General features: G+C 37.8%; 1 protein-coding gene across 1 annotated transcript; it reads right to left on the bottom strand.

The window, feature by feature from the left end:
• Positions 1-1,489: 1,489 nt before the first annotated feature.
• LOC122084105 (uncharacterized protein At1g76660) lies at positions 1,490-11,783 on the bottom strand. The gene is made up of 3 exons (XM_042652169.1): positions 11,407-11,783; positions 2,887-4,081; positions 1,490-2,056 (listed from the first exon to the last, which is right to left on the bottom strand). Exons 1-3 carry the CDS (start codon positions 11,500-11,502, stop codon positions 1,842-1,844), a joined length of 1,506 nt encoding a protein of 501 aa, XP_042508103.1. The 5' UTR covers positions 11,503-11,783; the 3' UTR covers positions 1,490-1,841.
• Positions 11,784-25,079: the final 13,296 nt, after the last annotated feature.

Here is a 25,079-nt window from a genome sequence, read left to right as displayed (position 1 = left end):
TGTTCTCTCTGTTACCCATTATAGGTCACAAAGGTCTCTCCTAGGGTTTTCGTTAATTACCTATATCTTGCAAATGCATTTGTTGGTGACACCAAGAGATACTCTGTGCAACTTTTTTTTCCCACAACAATTGGCAGTAGGTAAACCCCTATCTATTATTTGTGATTTAATCCCAGATTTTGCAGATAACCTCTTTTTTTTTTTTTCTCTTATTTGTTATGTTCTCTTGGTTTGCAGTAGAACAACCTAATTTTTTGTCTTTTCTCTAATCTGTTCTGTTTTGTTTTGTTCTCTTGGTTTGCAATAGAACAACCTAATTTTTTTTTTTTTCTCTAATATGTTATGTTCTCTTGGTTTGCAGTAAAACAAGTTAAATTAGTTTTTTCTCTAATCTATTATGTTCTCTTGGTTTGCAGTAGAGCAACTTTATTTTTTTATGAGATTCCTTCTGGTTTTGTACTGTATAACCTAATCTGTTATGTGGCAAGGGTCGGTTTGGCACATGTGGCAACAGCCATGTCTAAAACGCCATTAGGCCCGTGGCTGCCCTTTCTAAATTTTTTTTTTTTTTTTTTTTTTTTAGAGTAAAAAGTCTTTTAACTAAAATTTAGAGCACCTGGGGTAATACCCAAGGTATGGTGGTTTGAATCTACCAGCACTCTTCAATTGTAACTATGATAAATTATAATAAATGAGAAACCCTTTTAATAGCAAGTACATCCACAAAAGGCAACAGAAGCCGTTGACATTTGTTATGAATCACCCACAAATTTAAGATCATCATTATTCCCTGACTCATAGTTGAAGGTCTGAAATGTCCTTTACCACGCCAAAAGAATGCTATCAACGTAAATATGGTTGGGTCTAAAAGCTTACTGCCCAAATAATGAGACTTGCATAGACCCTCTTCTCTGAGTTAGTTTTTCCAAGGCCATGGTGAATTCCATTTCCCATTTACCATGGCGCTTCAAATGAGCATAGGGGCATTTTGAAAACATACTAGAACCCTATTGGGGTTTGAACCGTCCTTTATAGGTGAAAGAAAACTTTTTCATTACATTTTACTATATTTTTCACTTCCCTGTAGTTTATTAGAGTTCAGAGTTTTATTGTATTTTTTTTTTTTTTTTTTTTTGGGGCGGCCTAGCTCCTCCGGATTACTGTCGTTTATGTTAGAGTGAGAAAGGATCGTCTTCAGAATAAAGAAAAGCCCAAGCGGCGGGGGGTGGGGAGGGGGTTGAAAAGATTGGAGAAAAAAGGGTACGGTTTGGGTTTGGGGAGACGCTAGCAGCTAAATGAAACTATGGAATAGAAGGGTATTTTTCTGATACCTTTCTCTAAGAAAACCCTTCTAACATTTCTAAACATTCGCCAATGGTATGGCTTCACATAAAGGGGATGTCATGACAAACGAGTTACATTTATCATTGGCTGATTTGAGCAGAAAATTGGACCTGAAGCAACCCCACCGTCTGTGCAGAACAGAATATAAGGCAGTAAGGCACATTCTCAAATCGCTTTGTGATGAAAACAGTCACACCAATCTATATAAGAAATTTGAAAAGATATTCATCACATATAACAGAAAAATAAGAAACAGCAGCACTGGAAATACATTTAGATGGGGACGGGGTGGGGGGGAGGGGGACAGAAGGAAAGAGATCGAGTTAGATCCTTCCACCCATAAGATAAACGCCCCAGACTGATAACAGAAAGGAAGCATGCATAAAATTAGTACAAAAGCACCCCCCCCCCCCACCCTGCCTTTTCTTTTCATTTTTTTCCGGGGAAATTTGGGTGTGGGTGGGGGTGGGGGCGGTGGAGTTGACTAACTGTGATTATTAGTCACAGAAAGTAAAATTTCCTTTGCCTTCTCTCGTACTTCTTGCTCTCCTGTAGTCAATTTCTGCATCAGAGCTTGATAAACCCACCCGATACCTTTTGCTAATTTTGGAGTCTCCCATCTTTGAGAAGATGTCCTCTCCATCAGTAAATGCATGGTCACCGGGTTCATTTAGCTCAGAAACATCCTCACTCTGTTTCCATGATTTATTATCTGCAACATGTTAAAAGCAAGTGTTACCGCACACAAGAAGCACCATGGCCAAAGTAATTCTTTCTATCATTTTATGCCAAAAACAGGGTTTTAAGAATCAAGAATTGGATCGATGAATTGGCCTATTCAGATTGGTATCGGCCATGACTGATCCAGCCAATTCCAACCAAGGCTGATCTTGGAATCGGCACTAACTGATCTGATTCTGGATTCTATTTTTTGAAAACCATGGCCAAAAAGGAAACCAAACCTCAGAAAGACATTAAAGTCTAAACAGCTAGAACTCACTCCAGCCACCGAACTAACATACTACTGGGAAAAGTAATATAACTGAGGTGGCAATTTGTCCATTTTACTTTTCTTCCCTCATTTTTCAGCCATCCAATCAATACAGCTGAGGTGTCAATCTCAACTGTTGACAAATGGGGGTCCATGTGGATTGGTCATCAGTTGAATTTCAAAGCCGAACTCATTCATATAGCACACCATATATTAGTCCCCTAGCTATCCAAATATTCACTGAAATTGATCAGCTCATTGAGCCACATGGGTATCATGCTTGTGGGTTTGAAAATCACTGCATTAGGTTATTTGATGAGGACATCCTGTCCACACAATTTAATATACCATGTGGCATATAAACGTAATTCAAGGCACCAGTCTAGAAAAACTTTATCCATTATTGTCATTCAAAATTGCCACATAGTCAAATCCTAATACTCCTGAACAAGATGATTTCCATATGCCAATTCATCAACAGTAAAGATGAATTTTTTTCACTAGGACCAAAGGGAAATGGTAACATTAATATATTTAAGATCAAGAGTTACCTGCGCATCCATTGCATGAGATGCCCCGTACTTCACCATGCACTCCAGTGCTGACATGATCAGCCACAAATTTTAGGCCTTTGTAATTCAGCAAATCTGTCTGGGCTGCCTGTCCATTTGGCAATACAGGATCCATGCTTTCTTCCATGAATGATTTGTTAGAAGATGCAAAGGGAGTCATGGTAAAGGAATCATCCATTACATCAGAAATCTCCACATACTGAGGTGTGGTGATAATTTCATCTGCACTGAATCCGAAGGATGCTCTGTAAGCTTCGATTTCCTCCGCATCGGGCTTGCAATTTTTATTGTGCCTGTTCTGCTGTCCATTTCCACCACTGGAGTAGACTTCTGGCTCCCTGGAGAAAGACAGTCTCCCTCCACTATGAGGATATGATGGAAGAGACTGTTGGGCCTGGTCCAGATAAAACTGTGCAGAAGTAGCAGGGCAGAAGAAACTTGAATCTTCAGATAGCATGAAATTTTTCGAGGTGGCTGTGCCAAGCCCAAAGAGCCTAGATGATCCACTCTGAGGATATTGAGAATCTGGCGCTGGAATTGAAGAACCCCACCGTGCAGGGAACTCCTGCTCAGGAAAGGAAGAGGGCACACCATCACCAGAGGTTCCTGAAATAGGTGAAATGAGACTGCTGGCAGGACTTTCAGGATAAAGTGGATATGTTGCTTGAAGATCATTTGTAGCAGCATAATTCGACTTGCCAGCATTTTTGATATCCACAGAAGATGAAAGGAACTGAGCAAATGGTACATCAGGGGATGAAGGAGTAGTAAGGTGGGCCAACTCTGGTGGAGGAGTAAGAGGAGCAGTAGATGGCTCAGTTGTAAAGGTAGAGAAAACAGGGGGAGAGACCAATTGCGTCTCGTGGGCATATGGCCCTGTGGCAAACATAGTGGATGAAGGCCCACCAGGTGAGTTGGCTGACATGGACAAGAAGCAACTGGGTGATTGGGCAGTTGAAGGAAGAGCAGAATTTGTAAAGGATGCCGGTGAAGATGGCGGAGCTAGAAGGGATGGAGTAATTGTTGTAGCTTGGTTAGTCAATCCAATGGGTTGAGGTCCATTTGCCCGATTTGTCAATGTGTTCCCTTCTGGAATACGAGGAACAATACGCCCTCCACCTTTTTTCGATCCAAAGCATGACAACCCTCCCCAACAGCCTCCCCATCTCCTCCGCTGCCAAAAAGGAGAAGCAGTTATGAGCCCTGTTAAATTTCATATGACCTATACGGCAATCACACATTGAAAATGCCATGAGGAGCTTCTACACAACCATTGCCATATGAATGCGGCTTCATTCTTAATGGAATATCATACTCCAAAACATTACCTTTTCTCAACGAGTTATATTGGCTTGCATTAGAAATATATTATATCAAACTATGTAAAATGGGTATGCAAGCCCTGAGTAAATCCAAAGGGGGAATCAAGTTCAGTGAAGAACCAGATTTCTCGCAACAAAATTAGCCATGCAAGCAGAAGTGCTCCATGCAATGCAATTTGTAGGGAAAGATTGCTCCAGGTCTTAGAATCTTCTCCTATTCTCTTTCCGTCAATACCAACAACTAACAGAAGGTGGAGCATGGTTCCTCAATTACCACAAGGGCCCACAAGCCATGTTCAAGAAAATAAAAAGAATACATCGAATCATCCAATTCTGCAACACCAGTGTGGGGGGGGGAGGGGGCACTTCTCTCAAACATAGAAACCATAGGTTTCATCAAACATAAGGGCTACTGAGCACTAGCATTGGAAACAAAGAGCTGTAAGGACCCTGTTCAATGACTCATTAGAACATTACAGATTCCACCTCAGTGACATGCAACTAGTATAAGCAGCATGCTATGATCCCAAGACTAGGAAGTAAATGATGTGAGCAGTATGCTATGATCCGAAGACTAGGAAAATGTTGTGTTAAATCTAACTAGTTTCAGTTGACAACACAACAACTGAAATCAGTTTGAAATTCCCTGGGAGCTGTAAAAAGCTCAGCAGCAAAGCCAAAGATAACCACGAAGATCTTAATGTATGCCATCATGCAGTTTGCAGAAGGTCAAGAAAAATATGGTAAACAATACCTTGCCCCCAAAAAACAAAATTAAAATAAAATAAAAGGGGTCCTCAAGATAGAGAATTATGAAGAAAAAAAAGATCCTATAGAATGTCAACATGGAAATGGTTAAATTTATCCAGTAGGTCTGCTACTTGTATAGGATACCCGCAAAAAGACCCCCTGTACTTTTGCTGTCATTTTCCTTGATGCCTTTAACTTCTTTGATTGCAAAAAACCATTGTGAGGGTCCTAATTGTCCTTCCCCCCAACCCCACCCCCACCCCCTTGACATTCAGTTCTCTTTAATGGTCCAGTTTTTTATTGAAGATCATTTTATCACCACAACCATGGGTTACTGTATCAAACTGAATGCCAAGAACAATGACTATTGTGACGGCCAAGCCCCCTAAGTTCAACCTGATGCAGATTAATTACCAAAATAGGCTTGTTTTATTAGGAATAAGCTTAGGGTTGGGTTCCATACATGTTGGGCCTTTGATCCGATGTGTTTTGAGTGTAATAGACCACTTTTATAGGTCTAAAAGGGGGGGGTCTAAGATTGAATACGGGATTACTAGTTAGTTTCCATTTTCATTAGTTTCCTTCTTAGTTGGGCTTGATTTGAGTTATATTTGTTCTTAATGTAGACTAGGATAGGGGTCTAACCAAGTCTCAGCTTCAGGATCTTTTAATCTAAGAACAACCACATAACCTCCACAATAATCCACAGCAGATTGATATACCAACAAGCAAAATCAGACCACTGAAAAAAAAGGATAACAGTAGCTATCGATCACAATATTCAACACTATCTAACCCAGACTTTAGTAGACCCAATAAGCTAATAACCAACAATATTAATAAGGTGCAGCAGTCCCAAAACAGTAGCAGAAAACAGCAGAACAGAAATAACAATTCAGAATATCGATTCTGTTAAAATTCTGGCAGATGCATTACAGGACAAAAATCCGGAGATTTTGAATATCTCTGTAACAGCAGCTTAGAATCAGACTTACTTTGGGTCAATCCATGAGGGAATATAAGGGAACAATCGACCTTAGTTTGGAGACTAATCGATGGCTGGAACTAGCTCCAGCAGAAAAGGCCAACATGTCCTATTTCAGAATTTTTTGGGCAGAAAAGTTGCAGAATAAAAGTCTGATTTGTTTGGCAGCAGTAGAACCTTGATAATAAAGCTTGAAAAGAGAAGAATAAAACACTTGAAAGGAACCTCTTGGGCTTCACACCGCAAAGAGTCAATTGGATCAAACACCAATTCCTTCAGTCTTGATCAAACACAAGACAAATCTCCATAACGAAGACAATAGCAACAACCATTAATTTGTTTCTCAAAATCATCAAGGCTTTTAGGAGCCTCCTCTTTTTTATTTATAATGTTAATAGGGGAGGGAATTGCAAAATAAAAGGTTCCTCAAAAAGGAAACCAAATATTCTCCTAATACAATAGTTACTAAAAACTGAAATTAGAAACTAACTGAAATTAGAAACTAGTTAAAAAAGGAAACTAACTACTAATGACTTGACTCAATTAATAACTTGACTCCTAAAGAAACAAATATAACTCAAATCAAGCCCAACTAAAAGGAAACTAATGAAAATGGAAACTAACTAGTAATCCCGTATTCAATCTTAGACCCCCCCTTTTAGACCCATAAAAGTGGTCTATTACACTCAAAACACATGGGATCAAATGCCCAACATGTATGAAACCCAACCCTAAGCTTATTCCTAATAAAACAAGCCTATTTTAGTAATTAATCTGCATCACAACCCCAGCTGAAGTATCTGCAAATACAATAGCAATGAAATAGAGATAAAAGAGTAAGATATAGGCCAATTTGATCATATCAGCATCACAATGCAGAGGGCAGAAAGAAACCTCAGCCATCATAACCCCCAGTAAGAGTCTTAGACAGCACTCAATTAGTTTTTTCAAAACCAATATTAATTCCATTAGAACCCTCTAGCAAACAGGGAGAGGAACTTGATGATGGAGCATCTTCATAGAGGATTTATATGGCTTGATCCACCTCCACAGCAGTTAGATCCACTTGATTGGGCAGAATTGTAATGCAGTAGGATAAGTAGCAAAGGAATAGTATTAAATAGTAAATGTGATTTGGCAGTTTTGGACAGGGACATGATTGTAATTAGTATTTCTGAGATGAGGGTAATTCTGGATTTAGGATAAAATTTCTACTTAGTTGATGCATGTCTCTAGTTACTTGACCCATAAATAAGTAGTTATTTAAATATAAGTAATAGTTACTTAAAATACAAGTGATTTGTTTTAACTTATTGCAGGGTACGAGACATTTAGTATCATAGATGGATACAACACGCTAACTCTATAAATACCTATGTAATGCTTATATTTTGGATGAATGGACGTAAATTTTTTGTTCAGAAGAGGAATTCATTTAAGCCCGTAGGAAGCTGATCCCTTCACATCTTCTCTTCTTCCTTTCTTTTTCTTCTCTCTCTCTCTCTCTCTCTCGAAATTACGCTTCATGGGTACCAACAGTACCCATCTCTCTCTACTCCTATCCTTCTTTCTCAGTTTCTCTTCTATTTCAGATTCAGATTTGCAGGTCAAGATTGCATTACCCAGTAAATCAGAAGGTCAATTTTCTTTCTTCATTAACCCTATCATGCAACATATAAATAGTTGTGACTTTGAGGACAATGTTACCTATAGAATGAAAGTGGGATGGATGAGATGGAGAGGTGTGTCGGGAGTTTTATGTGACAAACGTGTGCCTATCAAACTCAAGGAAAAATTTTATCGGACAGTTATACGACCAACTATGACTTATGGAGCGGAATGTTGGGCAATTAAGAAGAGTATTTGAATAAACTGAGTGTAACAGAGATGGGAATGTTGAGGATGATGTGTGACAAGACCAAAAGAGATAAGAGTAAGGAATGATCGCATTAGAAGCGATGCGGGAGTCGCCCCTATCCAAGACAAGCTCTGTGAGAATCGGTTGAGGTGGTATGGACCTATGGTCATGTCCAGCGGAGACCTATGGATGCCCCAGTGAGGAAGAGTGACCATATTCAATTGGATAGAGCCAGAAGACGTAGAGCAGACCCAAAATGACTATTGATGAAGTAGTAAGAAAATATATGCATATGGTAGGACTAGATTGTAGTATGACCATAGATAGAGTTCTGTGGAGGACAAGGGCCCGAGTTGCCGATCCCTTATAGGAGATGTTTCTGTGATGCTTTGACTTCTACCTTTACCTATTTTGTACCTCACCTCACCTTACTTATGTTGTCTCTTTATAATCTTTTCCTATTTTGGATCCATGTAGCCGACTGATGTAGATAAATCACTTAATGGGCTTATTTTATTGCAAATAAGCCTTAGGTTGGGTTATGTATGTGTTGGGCCTTTAATTCCAACGGTTTTTTTTTGTAATGGGCCTAAAATATAGGTAGAAAGTAGGAAAACGTGATTTAATTCATTAGTTTAGTTAGAGTCTTGTTTTGAGTCTATTTCCTTTGCTATTTGAGTTTCCTAATCAGTTTAAGCTTCTCCACTAGTTAAGGATTGTGTTAGGCCTTTCATTTTTAGTGTTTGAGTCAGTTTTAAGTCTTCTATATAATTTTGTAAGGGGCTACAACATTGGACGAGTTTATTAATTAAAAAAAAAAAAAGAAGGCTTATGTTGTTGTGCTTTGGGATGCAGTTGAGTGAAATGCCTTAGGTGAGATGCCCATTCACTATTTCTTCTTCCCCCTTCTCAACCCTCCATCAAATTCTCTTTCTTTTCTTATTTTCCTTCTATTTGTTTGTTGTGAGAGAGTGTTTGAGAGCTAGAACCAAGCTTTGGAGGACATCTTCTCTATTCAACCAGAATTTCAGATCCTGCCTGGATTTGGATCACTTGTGATTCTAAATCTACATTACTGACCCCATTAAGTTGGGATAATGTTATGATTGTTGTTGTTGTTTGTGTACCTATTGATTGAACTATCAGAGATTTGTATTCTGATCCTAACGTTATATCTATTAGTTCAGTTTATGCTTAATATCAGATCTACTAGTGTTATAACTGTTGGTCTTCAACTCTGTTTCTAATTTCCCTTTCTTGTCTCTTATACAAACTCTATTCTACTTCTTTGCTTGCTTGCTTGCTAGGCATTCCTCTTACTTTGTGGTTCTTTTATCCCTATTCCTTATCTAATTCTGATTTTAAAAGTATAGAACAGAATTTTTCTCTTCTTTCATTCTAATTCCTCCTTTTATCTCTTACATCTTGCTTAATGTGTATGCTAATATATCCCATAGAGTCAGTCCATAAGAACTGTATGTGTAGGAGTTGGATCTTCCAATCCAGCCTACATCAGAACCATCTTTCTAAACAGAGAGGGCAGTATTTTCCTTTTTCCACAGACAAGCTTGAATGCCCTAAATATCTTTACCAAGTAGACAAGCTCTTTCCCATAAGATGCAAATCCGACAAAAGATTTATTAAAAGCATGTAGTAAATCATAAGCAATGTACATAATTTGAAATCTCATACAAAAAGAGGAAAATGAGCAATTTAATTTCTGAATATTTTAGATAAATAAAAGTGCAATCAAGAGCAATACAACATTGCAAGCCAGGAGTATAAGAATTAAGAATCGTAGAGGCACCTTACAATGCCAAAATTTATAACTAGATACACACTTGAAAGTTCAACTGAAATACAAATCCAAGTAGATTTAAACTTCCACCAGCCCATCTGGTTGGGCTGTTTGACATAGGAATCATCACCTGCCTTGCCTAGTTAGCTTTAAGAAGGGGGGGGGGGATGAGATCAATATAAGACCAATATCTTGTGGGGTCGACTACTTTTGTGGTTGAATAGTCCAACACTATCCTAGACTTAAACCAGAGGAAGGTCCCGACTAGAATTACAAAGTTAACAATTCATCTTCATTTATAATAGTCAAATTTTAACTGCTCCTTCACCTCTCTCCCTGATGTTGATAGCTACCTAGAGTGCCACCAGGTCAATGTTTGGATAGGTTTTAAAGGGCAACACATCAACAATGAAATTGCAAGTGGCAGATTCTGGCAGAAAAGGGAGTGTTGGACTTGACAAAACCCAAAAAGGGGGGGGGGTACTCAGGGGCATATAAATTTCTTTCATAAATGGTGTTGCCTATGCTAGTGCTCCCCTGTGTCTACCTCACTCGTCTCCTCCCTTGAAATAACCTTTCCGTCCCCTGAAATGATTCCCTTCAGGGGCCAGTCATTGGGTGTCTCCAACTCCTGTAGGCTACGCTCCTGGACAAGAAACAATCCCTAAATATAATCAGAATGCACATATTTTATAAGGGAAAAGAGAGAAACAACTATGCACATCATTCCCCACTACTTCTCCTATGGTATTTTAGGCCTACGCCCGTAATTCCTCACTACTTCTCTTATGGTATTTTAGGCTTACCCCTAACTCTTTTACCTCATTTAATCATAATTAGATCACTCCTCTTTACTGGGGCATCCCCACGCCTACGTTGAACATGGCACTACCTCAAGTGGCTTTCTCGGTGCTTGTCATTGATTGGGCAACTCCCAAATCAGCTCTAATATATTCATCTTTACTTTATCCTTCCTTGTTTTACCACGCATCCATCTTAACATCCTCTTCGCTGCTACATGTATCTTCTCTATATGAAACTTCTTTAACAGCCCAACATTCCCCCCCCCCCATACATCATAGCTGGGCAGTACATCATAGAGGACATAAGCACACCAACCCAGAAATCGGGTACCAAATAACATTCTGTGAAAACTGAGTGGAAGGAAAGAGCATGTCATTCTTAATCAATATAATAACATACAAAGGTTAACCAAGAAATTTAAGGCAAAAAAATATAACAAGCTGTTAAAGAAACAGGAAGAGTAATCCTTGAGTAAATTAGGAATCTTCCGCTGTAAGCATCAGAAATTTGAGAAACAAACGAGATAGAAGCCTCCCTTCCAGCATCAGTGGAGCTAAACGTTAACTGCCCCTAGAAAAGCGATTGCAATACTGTAGCAATAGAGGCTGCCGTGGTGGTGGCAGAAGAGGTACATTAGATTAAGAATATAGCAGGAAGAAATATAATCTAAAATTAAAACCGCAGAGACACTGGTACGGAGGGACCAAACACCAAGACCGAATGCATCTGCAACAACTGAGGGGTTTTTTTTTTTGGGTGGATAGGAGGGGACGAACTCATTTTCAGATCAAAGGCTATCCCCAGCCAAAAACGAGGCGTAATTCACACTGAAAGGGACACGAATAGAATCCAGGTAGCTGAAGGCAACTACCAATTCAATAAAGGCTCGGAATTTTCCGTAGTGAGCACCCAGATCTAGAGAGGAAGATAGGAAAGTAGCATAAAAGGAAACACAAGGAAAAGAGGATCTAGAGAAACGTACCCGTTCCGCCTGGGGGAACCTAGTTTCAGCGGAGCCGACAGCCGTCGCAGCAGCGTTGATAGAGGCCCCGTTGCTTCCTCCGCCATTACCTGCCATGCTTAAGAAGCTTCCTCTCACATTTTCCAAAGGAGCAAACAAACGAAATTAGTAATGGAAAGATCAAGTTTGAGATAGATTTAAAGACACAACCACAGAAGAGGAGAAGGAGAAGGAGGAGGAGACTGGAGAGAGAGAGAGAGAGAGAGAGAGAGAGAGAGGGCGCAAAGTGCAGAGAATAGAGAGAGAAGCAACCAAGTGATGTGTACTGGAAAATATGAGTGAGAGAGAAAGAGAGACTGAGAAAGAGAGCGTTCGATTCGGACAAAGAGGTAAAAGAAGAGAGAGTGAAGTAGTAATAAAGAGAGAATTTTTATTTTATTTTTTTGGGGGGTGGGAAAGGGGGCGTAGGATAAGAAGATGCGCCGTCTTTGATCGGAACTCTTCCGTCTTTTAAGTCCGCGATCTCCACTGCCACTCGCTCACCTTTCTAGTGTCCAGTAGTAGTGTTGGGATTTGGGAGTCTTTATTCAGTTCTCTCTCAACCCAGTCCCACCCACTCCCACCTAGAGAGTCCTAGACGGACTTAGTCGTAGTAACTTGTAAGCCTGTAACCCCTTCAAGATACCATACAATTCCCTTTACGCTCTACTCAATACACAAATCTCTATGAAGCGAAAAAAAAAAAAAATGTAAGAATATTACAGGACCCGAACAAATCCAGAAATCCGCCTACGCGCCAACAAATACAAATACAAATACAAAAAAATACAAATGCAGGGAGTAGCGATGGCCGTGCCAACCGTGTCGTAATTTTATCGGACTAACTCTGGCGAGGCGTTTCTTCTTTTTCTATTCTATTCTATTATTTATTTATTTATTTATTGGCCCTTTGAAACTTGACAGTTGTGTTGACCCATGACTTCTCTTGCCAAAATAAAAAACAAAAAACAAAAAAAAAGAAGTCCGAACAGAACTGGTACCGAATAATTTTTTTTGGTAGAAGGTACCGAATAAATTCACAAAGCCAAAAACAGAGAAGCGGCAATCATCGGTGAACCGAAAAAGTGGGTAGTACACTCTGCGACGTAGGGGGAGAGATCGCGCGCGTCGTAGGTCGACAAAAACGATCGGTACATTCCATGCGATGCTCACATTACTGATTCCTCTGTGGATCGATAGTTGAGAGTTAAACCTCAACCCCTGCCCCTGCCTGCTTGCCTGCCTGCATACTAGCCTGAGATCAGACTCAAGAGTCAAGACTATCAATTTCCCTCTTACAACTCTTGTGAGTCATCATCTAGAGGACTAATGAAATTAAATATATGGCAAACCATAAAATAATGCCTGTTGCCTGCTGGAGAAGATTAAGCTAGAGGTCTGCTCTATAGAACTTGGCAATGGGACTACTAGTTGACTCTTGAAGCATGCACAAAAATTCTCTAAGAGGTAATGAGTTGTAGTGAGCATCCGACGATTGGAACCCTTCCAACAATTGAATCCTTACTAGCTATCGCTCATTGCCGCCAGCAAAGCGGCAGAGGATTTGAATCTCTTGAAACATTGAACAGCTTTGGTCCTTTGGATGTAGAATCGCATCCTCGTTGAACACAGATAGGAAGGTAGTTTGAGACTTTTGAGGAGCATGGGCAAGGGCAAACTTCTTTCAAGGCACTGGGTTTCCAAGGTCTATTATGGGTGGGTAAATTGGGGAGATAATTTTATTTTATATTACTTATAGAGTTATTGGCATTCTAATAAGTCTCAAGAACTACTCGAGTCTAAGCAACAAATGGAATTAGGGGAGATGTTTTCTTGGGGTAGAGTTTGAGATGGAGATGGAGACTATTAAGGAGACTGAGACACTATATTAACACAATAGATGTCATGTATGGAATCTTGTGGATATATAAATATGGGTAAGAGAATGCTATCTCGGGCCTTAGGGCGTGCAAGCATCTTCAGCGTGGGGCAGCATGGTCAATTGTGCTCGTTGTATCTAAGCCTAGACAAACGCTAGGAGCTAGGTAACATTCTATATATATATATATATATATGGAGTAAAGAACCTTGTATGTCTAGTATTCCTCATGCTCAAACACGGTTGGGTGTGAAATGACCCAACAACTCCTACACGTGTTCGTTTTTTCTTTTATCCCCAATTGTGTCTGGGTGTGAAAACATTAGACGGACATGGTCTCCTTGCCCTATATATGTGAATGGAGGAACACTCTCAGTATGTCATAAGGAATGCCTATACACAGCCTTTGAAAACAAGAGGTTGTGAAAAGACGCACTAGTCCCTATTTTCAGAGGTTGTGTCCAAGCAGGTTACAAGTAGAAGTAAACGTACTTTATTTGTCCTTCAACACAATGATTTTCATTTTTGCGCAAGGATAAATTGTGTAATTTCACATAAAAGTAAAATTAATGCCTGAAATTATCTCCATCCATTTGATATGCGGGTTGGTGTGTGAACAGTGTGGTGCCCTCTTTGAGTCCTTCCTCTTTCTTCTTTCTCGGTAACAAAGAATAAGAGATTGCGATAGAGCTTTCTGGGGCTTTGGACGCCCCAATGCTAAGCACTGAATTGGTTTCCTTTATTTAAGGGACACAACACAATCTTTCGTTGTAAGACAAAGATTCAGTGAATAGACAATCAATTAGGCTGCGTTTGGTTGCAAGGGAAAAGGGAAAGGAAGGGAAGAGAAGGATTTTTTTTTCCCTTTTGAGTTGTTTAGTTGCAAGAGAAATGAAGTGAAGTGATACCGTGACTGTCGTTCAGATCTCCATACTCTGTCTTAAGCAAAACCCCATTGTTCCTCACCACCGCACAAGAAGGATACATGCGGCCGTTGGAGTCTATGCCACTTGCTAAGAGAATGCTCTCCTACTATTATTTGGCGCATCACAATTTTGCAACTTAGTGTGTAGACAATCCCAATTAGAAACAATAAACCGAAGTGCGTACGAAAAGCCCTTTTCATTGTAGTAGAAAAGAAGATTCTTCAAGCCAACATTAACCATCCAATGCTCCTAAGAAGAAGAAAGGAAACAAAAAAGATTGAAAAGAAAGGGAAAGGCCATCATTGGTTCCACGGGTTTTATTTTTTCTTCCTATTTTGGTAGGGAAATAAAAAGGGAAATTTTAATATATAAGTGAAATTTTTTTTCACATGTAAAATATATTTCTCTTGCAATCAAACATCTAAATTTATTTTTTATGGGAAAAAAATTTAACTTTACCTCAAAAATTTGCATTCCCTTGGAAACCAAGCAAATCCTTAGGGATGGATCTCTAGGGTTTGCGGTTGAAAAAGTGTAAAAGAGATGAGAAGAAATTAGCAAAAAAAAAAAAAAAAAGGGGGTCGTAATAGGTAATAACCATATTACCATTCTCATGGATCCAGCTCGTCTGCAATGACTGACACTCCAACAAGCGTCCACCGAGCTTCTAGATGGTCAACACGTGGAGACAAGAAATCCGACGGTTCGAACGATTCTGAGTTGTCACTCCTCTCGCTGAACAATCTTGCTGAACAATTGCAGAGGGAGCAAAGGGCGATGAATGAGGATTTGGGATTTGAAATCCGACTAAAACCCTATCTCCAACTCTTCTCTTTCTATTTTTCCCTCTTTCCCTCTTCATACATCCTAAAACCCTAACCAGAGGCGTTGGATTCTCCCTCTTTCCCTCTTCATACATTTTAAAACCCTAACTAGAGGTGTCAAAGTCGTTCGTGGTTGTAGATTTGAACAACTTCAGGGTCATCTCCAATCGACCGGGTTTCACGAACTGAAGTTGGATGGTTTTACATCTGAAAATGCCCCCTTCTTGGATCATCTTCTCCTTCTCCTTCTTCTTTTTCTTCTTCTTCTTTTTGTTTTTTATTTTTTTATTTTTTTTCTAAAATTGTGGTAGATGAGAAATCTTCCAGAACTATGCATTCGTGCCTTGTTTCCTGACATTCTCTTGAGGTCAAGTAGTGCCTGCAGCCAAAATCCCTGCCTCAGTGTAATTTGATATATCTCTTCTTGAATTTGGCTCTCAAACTTATAGCTTTTGATATCCTTGTTCCATTCTTCCACCAATTTCCTAAAAAAAAATTTACAGACATCCTCCTTTGTTAGACTTTCTGTGTCAAAATTATTATAAATTCATGGTGATCCTTTACTAAATTCCTTAAAAAAATAACATAAATCTCTTCAGCTATCATGTTTTCAAAACTGAAATCCCTCTTTCTTTGTTTTAACTGGTTTATTACCTCTTCTCATGTCTGAATCGACTGAATGACAAAGCAGTTCTTTGTTCACTTACTTAGGAACCTTTTCCATGAACTGAAACAAGATAGCTGGATTGTAGGAGAGACAACTCGGAATCGTTCAGCCGTTGGATTGTAGGAGTTCGCTTGTTGACTATCCAGAAGCTCGTTGGACACTCATTGGAGCGTCAGTCGTTGGAGAAGAGCTAGATCTCATTCTCATCCTTAATTAAGTTAATTGCTCTAACTGATTAGTGCATTCGAGGGATTGAACCGTAAAATCTAGTATTCCTATCCTCAAGGGTGACGTATAAGTGTTTAATACTTTTGAAATAAAAAGTCTCCTCGGTTTTAAGTATCTAGTCAAGATCACTTCTCAAGGTGGAAAGATGCTTAGGATTGTTTCAGAGCGGTCTGAATAGATCCAGATCCTCTCCAATTATTGGGTGCTCAACGCGCAATGGGATGCTCACTTATTTGTTGGGGTGTGTACCAAAGTCCTCTCAGCCATCGGATGCACGTTGACCTTCTAGTCTGAATTTGTTAGATTCTTCATACAGGTCATGTATTCCTTTAGCTTACTTGGCTAAAAAAATATGTAAGTTAATTTATTCCACCTCTCTCTCCTGCTATTGTTTTCCCAATTCATCTACTTTGCACTCTGCAATGCACAAAATTTGAAACTTTATATTACAAGTTATTATGTTGTTCTATAAGCGTTTTTCCTCTCCCAAACATTCTCACTGGGTTGTCGAAGATCTAAAAAGATTTTTTTTTTTTTGGTAGAGGATCTAAAAAGAACTTAGAATCATTCAAAATGAATGCAACACCAGCATAGCCATAATCATACAAATTGTGGATAGGTTACAAACCAGCATCCATGCATTAGAACAAAATTTATTTTTTGATAGGTAGGAATCAAGAAGAGTTGGACTCATAATCTCTAAATTGTAAAATATTGCAAACTAAAATAGGGATTCATATTAGAACAATTAACATTAGAAAAAAAAGGGTCTACATATCAAAGGAAATACAAAAAATTTATTGTTCACCACTTAATCAGTGAAATTGGTACCTCACTTGTGAAGTTTACAGATATATATCCTTGGGTAGATATATCCATAAATATTTTCCCCTTGCCATCTACTTATCACACTCTAAGCAAAAAATCATGTGACCCTTTAGCGTAGTAGCATTGCTTATCTAATATTTGGTAATAGTTAATTACAGAAAAATTGCAAGAATTTATATGTTATGCAATATAGATTTACTATTTCTCTCGGGATTGGGAATTATCAATTGGACAAAGAAGAGGGCAATGCAGGTTGGCCTACTCTCTGACATTATGCTTGGGTTCTTTTTGGTTCTATGAAATGATAAAGATGTTTGTTTTCTCTATTTTAGTTCACGTTTAAAAAAGGTGAATTGCATATTACCATCAGTTTTGCTTTTGCCTGCTCTAGCAAGTTGAAATTGAAGAGGGCATTCTATCTAAATATCTCGATCTGACATTCTCAAATCATTATTTTTACCATATAACATCCCCAAGAAGAAGGCATGCCAAGGAATACAAGCAAACATGAATGTGCAATTTTCACACGCATATGTACATCCCCCACCCCGTTGCTCATTTTTTTTTTTCACGGTACAAGACCTTGAGTATTATATGAAAATTCAATAAGAAAATCTACAAAAAAGCAGAATTTTAATAGTAGCACAAAGATCTGACATATGGTAACTGAAGATGCCTTTACAATCAACACTATTAAACATTCATATATACTTAAAAGGGATTATCTGTTTGTAACCAACCTGGCCGGTTACAATATTAAGAGTAGTTTTTTGCTCTCTCTCTCTCTCTCTCTCTCCTATACCTCGTCTCGCCTCCCCTCTCAACTCTGGCTCTAACTTTAACCTCACTGGCTCCCTTCAACCTCATCCCCCTCCTTGCCCTACAACTCTTTGCACCCACTCGAACCCCACTGCCAAATCCCCAGTTAGATTATATTGTTATAACCCCCAATGAAGCAGCTAACTCTCCATGTTATATTTTTAAGAGTAAAATGTAGGATTATAAATTCTGTTACAAAAAAAAAAAAAAAAAAAGAGATTAACCATAAAGAGAAGAATTAATAACTAAACAGTAAGAAGTTAAAACAACAAAACAAAAAGCCAACAACCAACCTAATTCCAATGAAGTAAGCTCTCTATCGAATAGTTCCATACTTCACATGGTTGGTTTTATATGAATGATACCATATCTATGCTAAAGATCTTTGTATTAATGGGTGGTAGGAGCCACCAAATGATTTGTTTTCTCAATGAATATTCGTGTTGCATCTACTTGGTAGATCTTAGATTGATATATAAATGGGTTGAAATTACCTTTCAAACCAATGGTTGTAAACTTTGGAACGGTTTCTTGAGTTCATCCTAATAACAGAAATGGAATTAGGAGTTTTAGAAAAGTTAGCAATTCCATTGATTCCAATCAAATCTATAAATTCTAGATCAGAGGATTATTCCATGTTCATTGCGTCCAAATCAATTTCCCACAGCATTTGTGTAATATTGCTAACTCAAGCATCACGGAATCTCTTCATTCACCATTACAAGGGAAAAAAAAAGATAAAATTTAACCCCTCCTTATTGTACGATGCCAGGTTGTACCTTTAGGAGTCCAATCCAGCGACTAAAAAAGGTAGGGAATCTCTTCACCCTTGGGTGAAGAAGGAAAAGAAAAAGGTATATCAAATCGAAGAACCACAGGTCTTTTTTTTCGGTAGAAAACCCATATTTCGGTCCACAAGCACATAAAGTACGGGCCCATGCCAGTCCGACAAATGATGGCCAAATAATCGTAAATTCGTAAGTCAAGTCGGAATTCGGATCCATAATGGAAATGGTCCAAATCCACTATAGAATCAATCCGATAAAGAATCCTGAAACCCAATGGATTTTATTTATGGCCTTAAATTTTATATGGATCAGACCTGGATATTTGAGCCTACTTTTATGTAACTTCAATTCTTCAAAGATATATAGTATACATCGATGCTTTATCAAGTCAAGATCCAAGTTGGGATCAAAATCCAATGCAGATTTAACAGAACTCATCTGATTATTTATTTAAACTGATTACGATCGGACCCCAATCTGGATTAATGGATTTAATTAATAGAAAAAAGTGGATCTTAGATCTGACCTGCCCGATTACCACCCTAATACACACCCTCGCTCTCCATTACCCATTTCTTTACGCTATTTCATCTAAGTAGTTATTCTTGTTCCATTTTTATTTTTATTTTTCTAAACGAATCTGAATAAAACCGTGAGCCTTATAGAAACCAAACAAATTGTAAATTGATAATCGAATCTTGATTGGACTAATCCAAAAACATTACTCCCTTAAATAGTAAAACTCCTGGATTTTGAAAGTGACGTTCTTTAGTCTCTTCAAGAATTGAGAAAATTGTGGTGTTCATGAACTTTTAGGGAAGAAAAAAAAAAAAAAAAAAGAAGATCTGATGGATGTTTACAGAAAATGAATTTCTTTAATATTCAGAATATTTTGAACTTAATACTTTATATCCATTTGTATTTACTGTTTATTCTTCATAGATTTAGATTTCTGGGTTTTTTCAAAAAAAAAAAAAAAAAAACTATTCTAGTTTGTTTATATGATGTTGATTATGTTGATTTTCGTTTGTCTTTATAAATTTCATCTTCTTCAATGCTATTATACAATTTATGGAACTGAATTTAAATATTCAAACTGGCCGGATGACCAAACCAAAATCAAAACAAATAATCAATACTGAAATCAAATCCGGGTAACTGAAACTAAACGCTAATTGGATTTGGTTTGAAATGGATTTAGTTTATACCTATTATATCATGAAAACCGTTTCACTGGAACCAAATTAAACCAATGCAATTGAGTGTGTTGGATCGGTTGAATGCTGATCCATCTGGATATCCCACCCAAGGCCCATTAAGCACATGGGTGACATCACCCAAACTCATCTCACCCATGAATAACCCAGCCACCCTCCCAAGTCCCAAGTCCCAAGTCCCAAGTCTTCTGAACCATTTAATTATAAAATCCTTATGAATTTCAGCGTAACATGACATTGCCACTCGTCAAGTTCACTCTTTAGCTTGCCACCTTAGCAACATCTAGATTATAATTTGGTCGACCTGAGCCTTTTTTATTTTTAATGAGAATAGAAATATTTTAACATCTTTTGACTGCTTCCGTTGAGTGCTTCTGAAGTCCTACTGTTTTTTGTTCATTTATGAGCAATCAAAGTATCATTCTTATGTGTTTTAATCATATAAGTAAACTTAAAACATTTCATAAGTTGTTGAACATCATAAAGTAAATTAAATGGGAGAGGGATAGAAATGCTAGCAGAATATCCAGGTATCAGGTATGCTAGCGAGTTGAGAACCGTTAGATTTGATCAACTTAAATTAAACCATTGGATGGAGAGATGATATACAAACTTTCAATCCACTCTTGCTACACCTTTTCTCTCCCCTCTTCCTGCTACCCTTTGCAACTAATCAGTGACAGGTGACCGGTGATCGATGATGCTAAATCTCCTTTCCACCTCTCTCCCTCTCCCTGCCCTATGGTGGATCTCCCTCCCCGCCTTGTTTCTGGTTTCGAACTATACTCCTTCATCTTCTTCTACTTTGTTCTGCTTCTTGGTTTACTTTCAGTTTTCTCCAATTAAATTTCTGATTTCTAATGCGTTCAGTTCTTCAAAGGTGAGGATTTGCCATTCATGAGTTTAGTCACCACCCGCCTCCATTGAGGACATACATTTTAACGTTTTTACAGATCAATGGACACTCTCATTGAAAGTTAAAAAATTGCAACAAATAACTCCAATTTATAAAAGTTAAGAACAGATTCAAAGAATCCAATAATCAATCAATCTTTCCAATAAATGGGAAGACTGTTACAACAGATTCAAATAATGCGTTTAGATTGTACAATAACAATAAATGGATTAGGAAGGACAAATGGGGGTTTGGTTGCAGCGGTGTGCAAGGGAGAGTCAGTGGCTGCAATGGACAATTGAGAGAGATAGACAGAGTCGTTCTGACCAACAGCAATGGGGCCATACAACGGTGTGCGAGGGAGAGACAGAGGTTGCAATGAACAGTTGAGAGAGATAGACAGAGCAATGGAGCTGGAGGCGACGATCAGAGACGAGATGAAGCCATTCCAATAAGTAGCAATATGGCCATATTGGCTGCCGCAAGAGAGAAATGCAGTGAAAACACCTATTTTTAGGCATGTTAGGGTTTACTGCGTCTAAATCTAGGATGGAAGGGGCAGAGATGGCAGGCATGGTCTATAAAGGCAGAGAAGGAAATAGAGTGCAAGGGAGAGAGGAGTAGCGGAGGATTGATGGAAATTTACAGAAGGGATTGTGGAGCCAGAGATGGAGAGGGGAGAAGCGGGAGAAGAAGAGACTGTACACTGCCGGTGGTGGATATGTTATGTAAGACAATAATTATAAACGGTTTAGATGTAAACTATCAAATCCAACGATCAATAAAAGCTAGCATACCTTATTCCTAGGTATTGCACTAGCATGCCCAACCTTTTCCCAAATTGAATATATCCAATGGCCATCCCCTCATGCGCCTTTATATAAGCCAATTTACCACATCTTGACAAACCATCCAGACTGTTACTTGTGCCCACCTTTGTTCTTTCTCTCCTTGCAGTCCCTAATAACTTCTCACAACTCTGATTCTTATGAACTCCCTATAAACGATTATTTGTATATGTGACAATAAAATAAACAGCAAAATAGAGGATCATCCTGCATTTCCATTATGATCTCCATAGCTACCATCACAAATCAATTAGATATGAGATCCTTACTGACAACCTATGGCATGCATCATAACCCCTCTCATCATCGCTATGGTCACAAGATTCTGATGGAGGAGGTTGAATGGGAAATATTTTCAGATCTTAAAATCATTCAAAAATAGCCTGGATTAGTAGGAATGGATTAGGTATCTGATTCCTGAAAATAACATTATTGTGGGAAATCCGGAGGAAGTAGAAAGAAATGGAAACAACAATTACAATACCATTTTTATCAGTTTGGATAAGCTCGGTCCATTAAGAAGGATTCATAGAGATCACAAAAACTAGAGGCATGGGAGAACTTTGACCTTAGACCTATGGGTTCGACTGGTAAGATTCTTTTAGAGAAATCACAAGAAAAAAAAAATATGACAGTCAGTTTCTACCTCCGCTTTACAAAACAACATTAGGGGTCTAATTCTAAAACAACAAATTTTATTAACTTACTTTTAACTGGTACTCTACCAATTAGCACTTTCCATAAAAACATACGAAACTTGGCAAGTATTTTTAAATGCTATAAAATTCCATAATTTCTTATTAATAGACCGCATGTTATCAATATGGCACTCAACTGTAATTTCTATAGAAAAAACTCCTAACCTTTGAGAAGAGGCAAAAACTAGAAATCCTCAAGAAGACTTATACTTGAAGGGATTTGAACAATCGCCTTTGCGACATCAGCTGGAAACAAAGAGTATATTAGGTTTGATCCCACTCCTTATTATGGATCAGTTCACTCAAATGAGTAAAACATGGGTTAGCAATATGCACATCTGAAATTCTATAATTAAATAACCAAAGAATCCAATACGGATCCTCCCGAATAGAAATCCCAAACATTTTCCTACTTTATAACAGAACATTTTTTGAAGATCCCAAACATTTTCCTACTTTATAACAGAACATTTTTTGAAGATTAGGTAGCCCTTTAACCATAATGTTCCAAATAATGGACCCTCTTTTCCTCGAAGATGAATGAATCAATTTTTTTTTTTTGTTAAAAGTAAAATGAATTAATAAGACTAAGAGGTAATGTATCATACAGAAAGCTTAAATATTGTTTTTCCCAGATCTCCTAGCTAGATGATGTGCTACGGTTATCAAACTCCTATTTTTATTTTTCCATTTTAATACATTTCAAAACAGATAACAAATCCCTAACATCCATTAGACAAGTGAATCAAGTTATTATGAGGAAAATACTTCCCCTTTAAAATTCTAGCCCAAAGGCTATCTAGGTTAACTAGAATATGCTAAGTCAACTTTAACAGCAAAGCTTTATTATAATTTCCATCTGCCTAAATCCAGTTCCCCTAAAGACTTCTTGCTTCAAAGGGTCTTCCAACATACTAGACTCAATTTTATTTTTTAAATTATCAATACTTTTCTAAAAATTGGAACTGATAGAGCCCAACATAGCACAAACCTTTTGAGGGATATCAAAGTAGGCCATCCAAAAGTCGGGATAAAAGTCAACCAATTTAATAGGGATTCATAGAGCGTACAGGTAAACCCTCTTTGGATTTGCCCAAGATTTTTGGAATTCATTTATTTCTTTCAGGGATGGCTTGTTTTGGGTTTGGCACATTCAATGTATAGGCTTGGTATGGTCCTGGAATATAGTGTCCGATTCCTTATGACTAACTAGAAAGTTGCAACCTGTAAATCAACGTTAAGGGGCGTGGAAGGTTTTGATCCTTTTGTTTCGGGAGGAATAGCCTCTCATCATATTGTAGCAGGGACATTGGGCATATTAGCGGGCCTATTCCATCTTAGTGTCCGATCTCACCTGAGACAACAGGGGGATTTTCAAGCTTCCTATTTTCCGTTCCACTCTCTTTATAAGACTCTGCCACATACAATGTCATCCTTGGGACCAGATTCAGGGAAAGGCTTCAAAATCTAGTGCAATAGTGCTAGCACATTCCCCACTTGACCTATTTCTTTTTACAAAACTAGCATCCTTATATAGACAACACTCTCATCGATAGTACTAATGACTAGATTGCATATTGCTATATTTAATTCTATCTCCTACATAGTGATTAAAAATGATATAACTTTTCTGAAAGTTAATATGTTGTTTTGAAATAGATTGAGAATAACATGTAGAGTAGAATATCATTTTGATTAGCCCTACAGACTATAAGAGTATCATATGCTTAAAATATGTCAGATATCTCAGGGCAATTCCTTCCAAATTTAATTCCCTTAAACAAGTTTATCTCTCTATAAACATTTAAAATTCGAGGAAGTCCTTCCATAGAAAATTGTAAAAAGATAAGGGCTAAGAAGACACCATTGCCTAACACCTTTAAAACCCTAAAAAAAAGCCAAGGCTACTCCCTTCTAATATGATTGAATATGAAACCTACTATATCAAAGAATTGACTAAATTACACCAACCTTAATTGAATCTAAGGAACTCAAAGATAACCCTTAAACACCCCCACTCAATCCAATCGTAGGCTTTTGACATATCGAGCTCAAAAACAGCTCATCCTTGCTCCCTACATGTTTTTCTTTTTTCAAGAAATGAAAAATAACTATATTATAAATCATTTGTCTCTTTTCTAAAAACATTTTAGTAAGGAAATACATATTTTATCACATCAAATGTAATAACTTCCTATAAATTCTAGTAAAACACCGTAAATGAATCATCATGCTCAGGGGCTTTATAAGATCCAATTCCATAGATTGCTTCACTAATTTCTACCTCAAAAGCTAAGCTAATTAAAGCATTATTCTCCCCCTCCAAGGTCATCGAGTCAAACAAACTTTCAATGAAAGAAGGGTCTAAAGTTTCAATTAACAAAAATACCCAAAATCAAGTTTGGGTTTCGAAAACCACCCAAAACAGTGATTTTCCTTCATCTTCCACATACAATCAAGTATTTTTGTTAATTAAAACTTTGAGTGGGTAGTTTTGTAAAGCTACAACTGATTTTGGGTATTTTTGTTAACTGAAACATTGAGTGGGTAGTTTTGTAAATCTAAACAAACTTTGAGAAGATAATTTTGTAAACCTAACCTGATTTTGGGTATTTTTGTTAAGTGAAACATTGAGTGGGCAATTTTGTAAACCTAAATCTAGTTTTGGGTATTCTGGTTAACTGAAAGTTTAGGTGGGTAATTTTCTAAGAAAAAAATCCAAAAATAGGTAACATATAATTTTCCCTAAATATAGAGATGAAATGCTCCCTACAAAGTCGAGCTTTAATTGTGTCAAAATACTTATGACACCAGTATTGTCGACAATATATGGAATCACAATTTTTTGAATCCAAGTAATTCAAGACTATTGGAGCCAATACAACTACTCATCCTGTAACACCCAGTCTAGTTCTTTAGAAGCTCTTTCCATCCACTGCATCACATCGGCACTAGCCCCAAGGATTCCAAAAAGTTTAAATATTCAAAGGACTACTGTTCAATAAACCACAAACATATCACTATTCTATTTTTATTTT

The sequence above is a fragment of the Macadamia integrifolia genome, chromosome 7 (genome assembly GCF_013358625.1).
Source record: "Macadamia integrifolia cultivar HAES 741 chromosome 7, SCU_Mint_v3, whole genome shotgun sequence".
In the NCBI taxonomy this organism is placed as follows: domain Eukaryota; kingdom Viridiplantae; phylum Streptophyta; class Magnoliopsida; order Proteales; family Proteaceae; genus Macadamia; species Macadamia integrifolia.
This window is presented reverse-complemented; position numbering and strand designations above follow the sequence as displayed.

What these genes read in the sequence shown, in the direction of transcription:
- LOC122084105 (XM_042652169.1), bottom strand. Translation starts at nt 11,502, where the DNA reads ATGGCAGGTAATGGCGGAGGAAGCAACGGGGCCTCTATCAACGCTGCT. An exon ending in GGTTCCCCCAGGCGGAACGG is followed by an intron (nt 4,082 to 11,406) that starts GTACGTTTCTCT and finishes CCTTTTTGGCAG; the next exon opens with CGGAGGAGATGGGGAGGCTG. An exon ending in CTCATGCAATGGATGCGCAG is followed by an intron (nt 2,057 to 2,886) that starts GTAACTCTTGAT and finishes AACATGTTGCAG; the next exon opens with ATAATAAATCATGGAAACAG.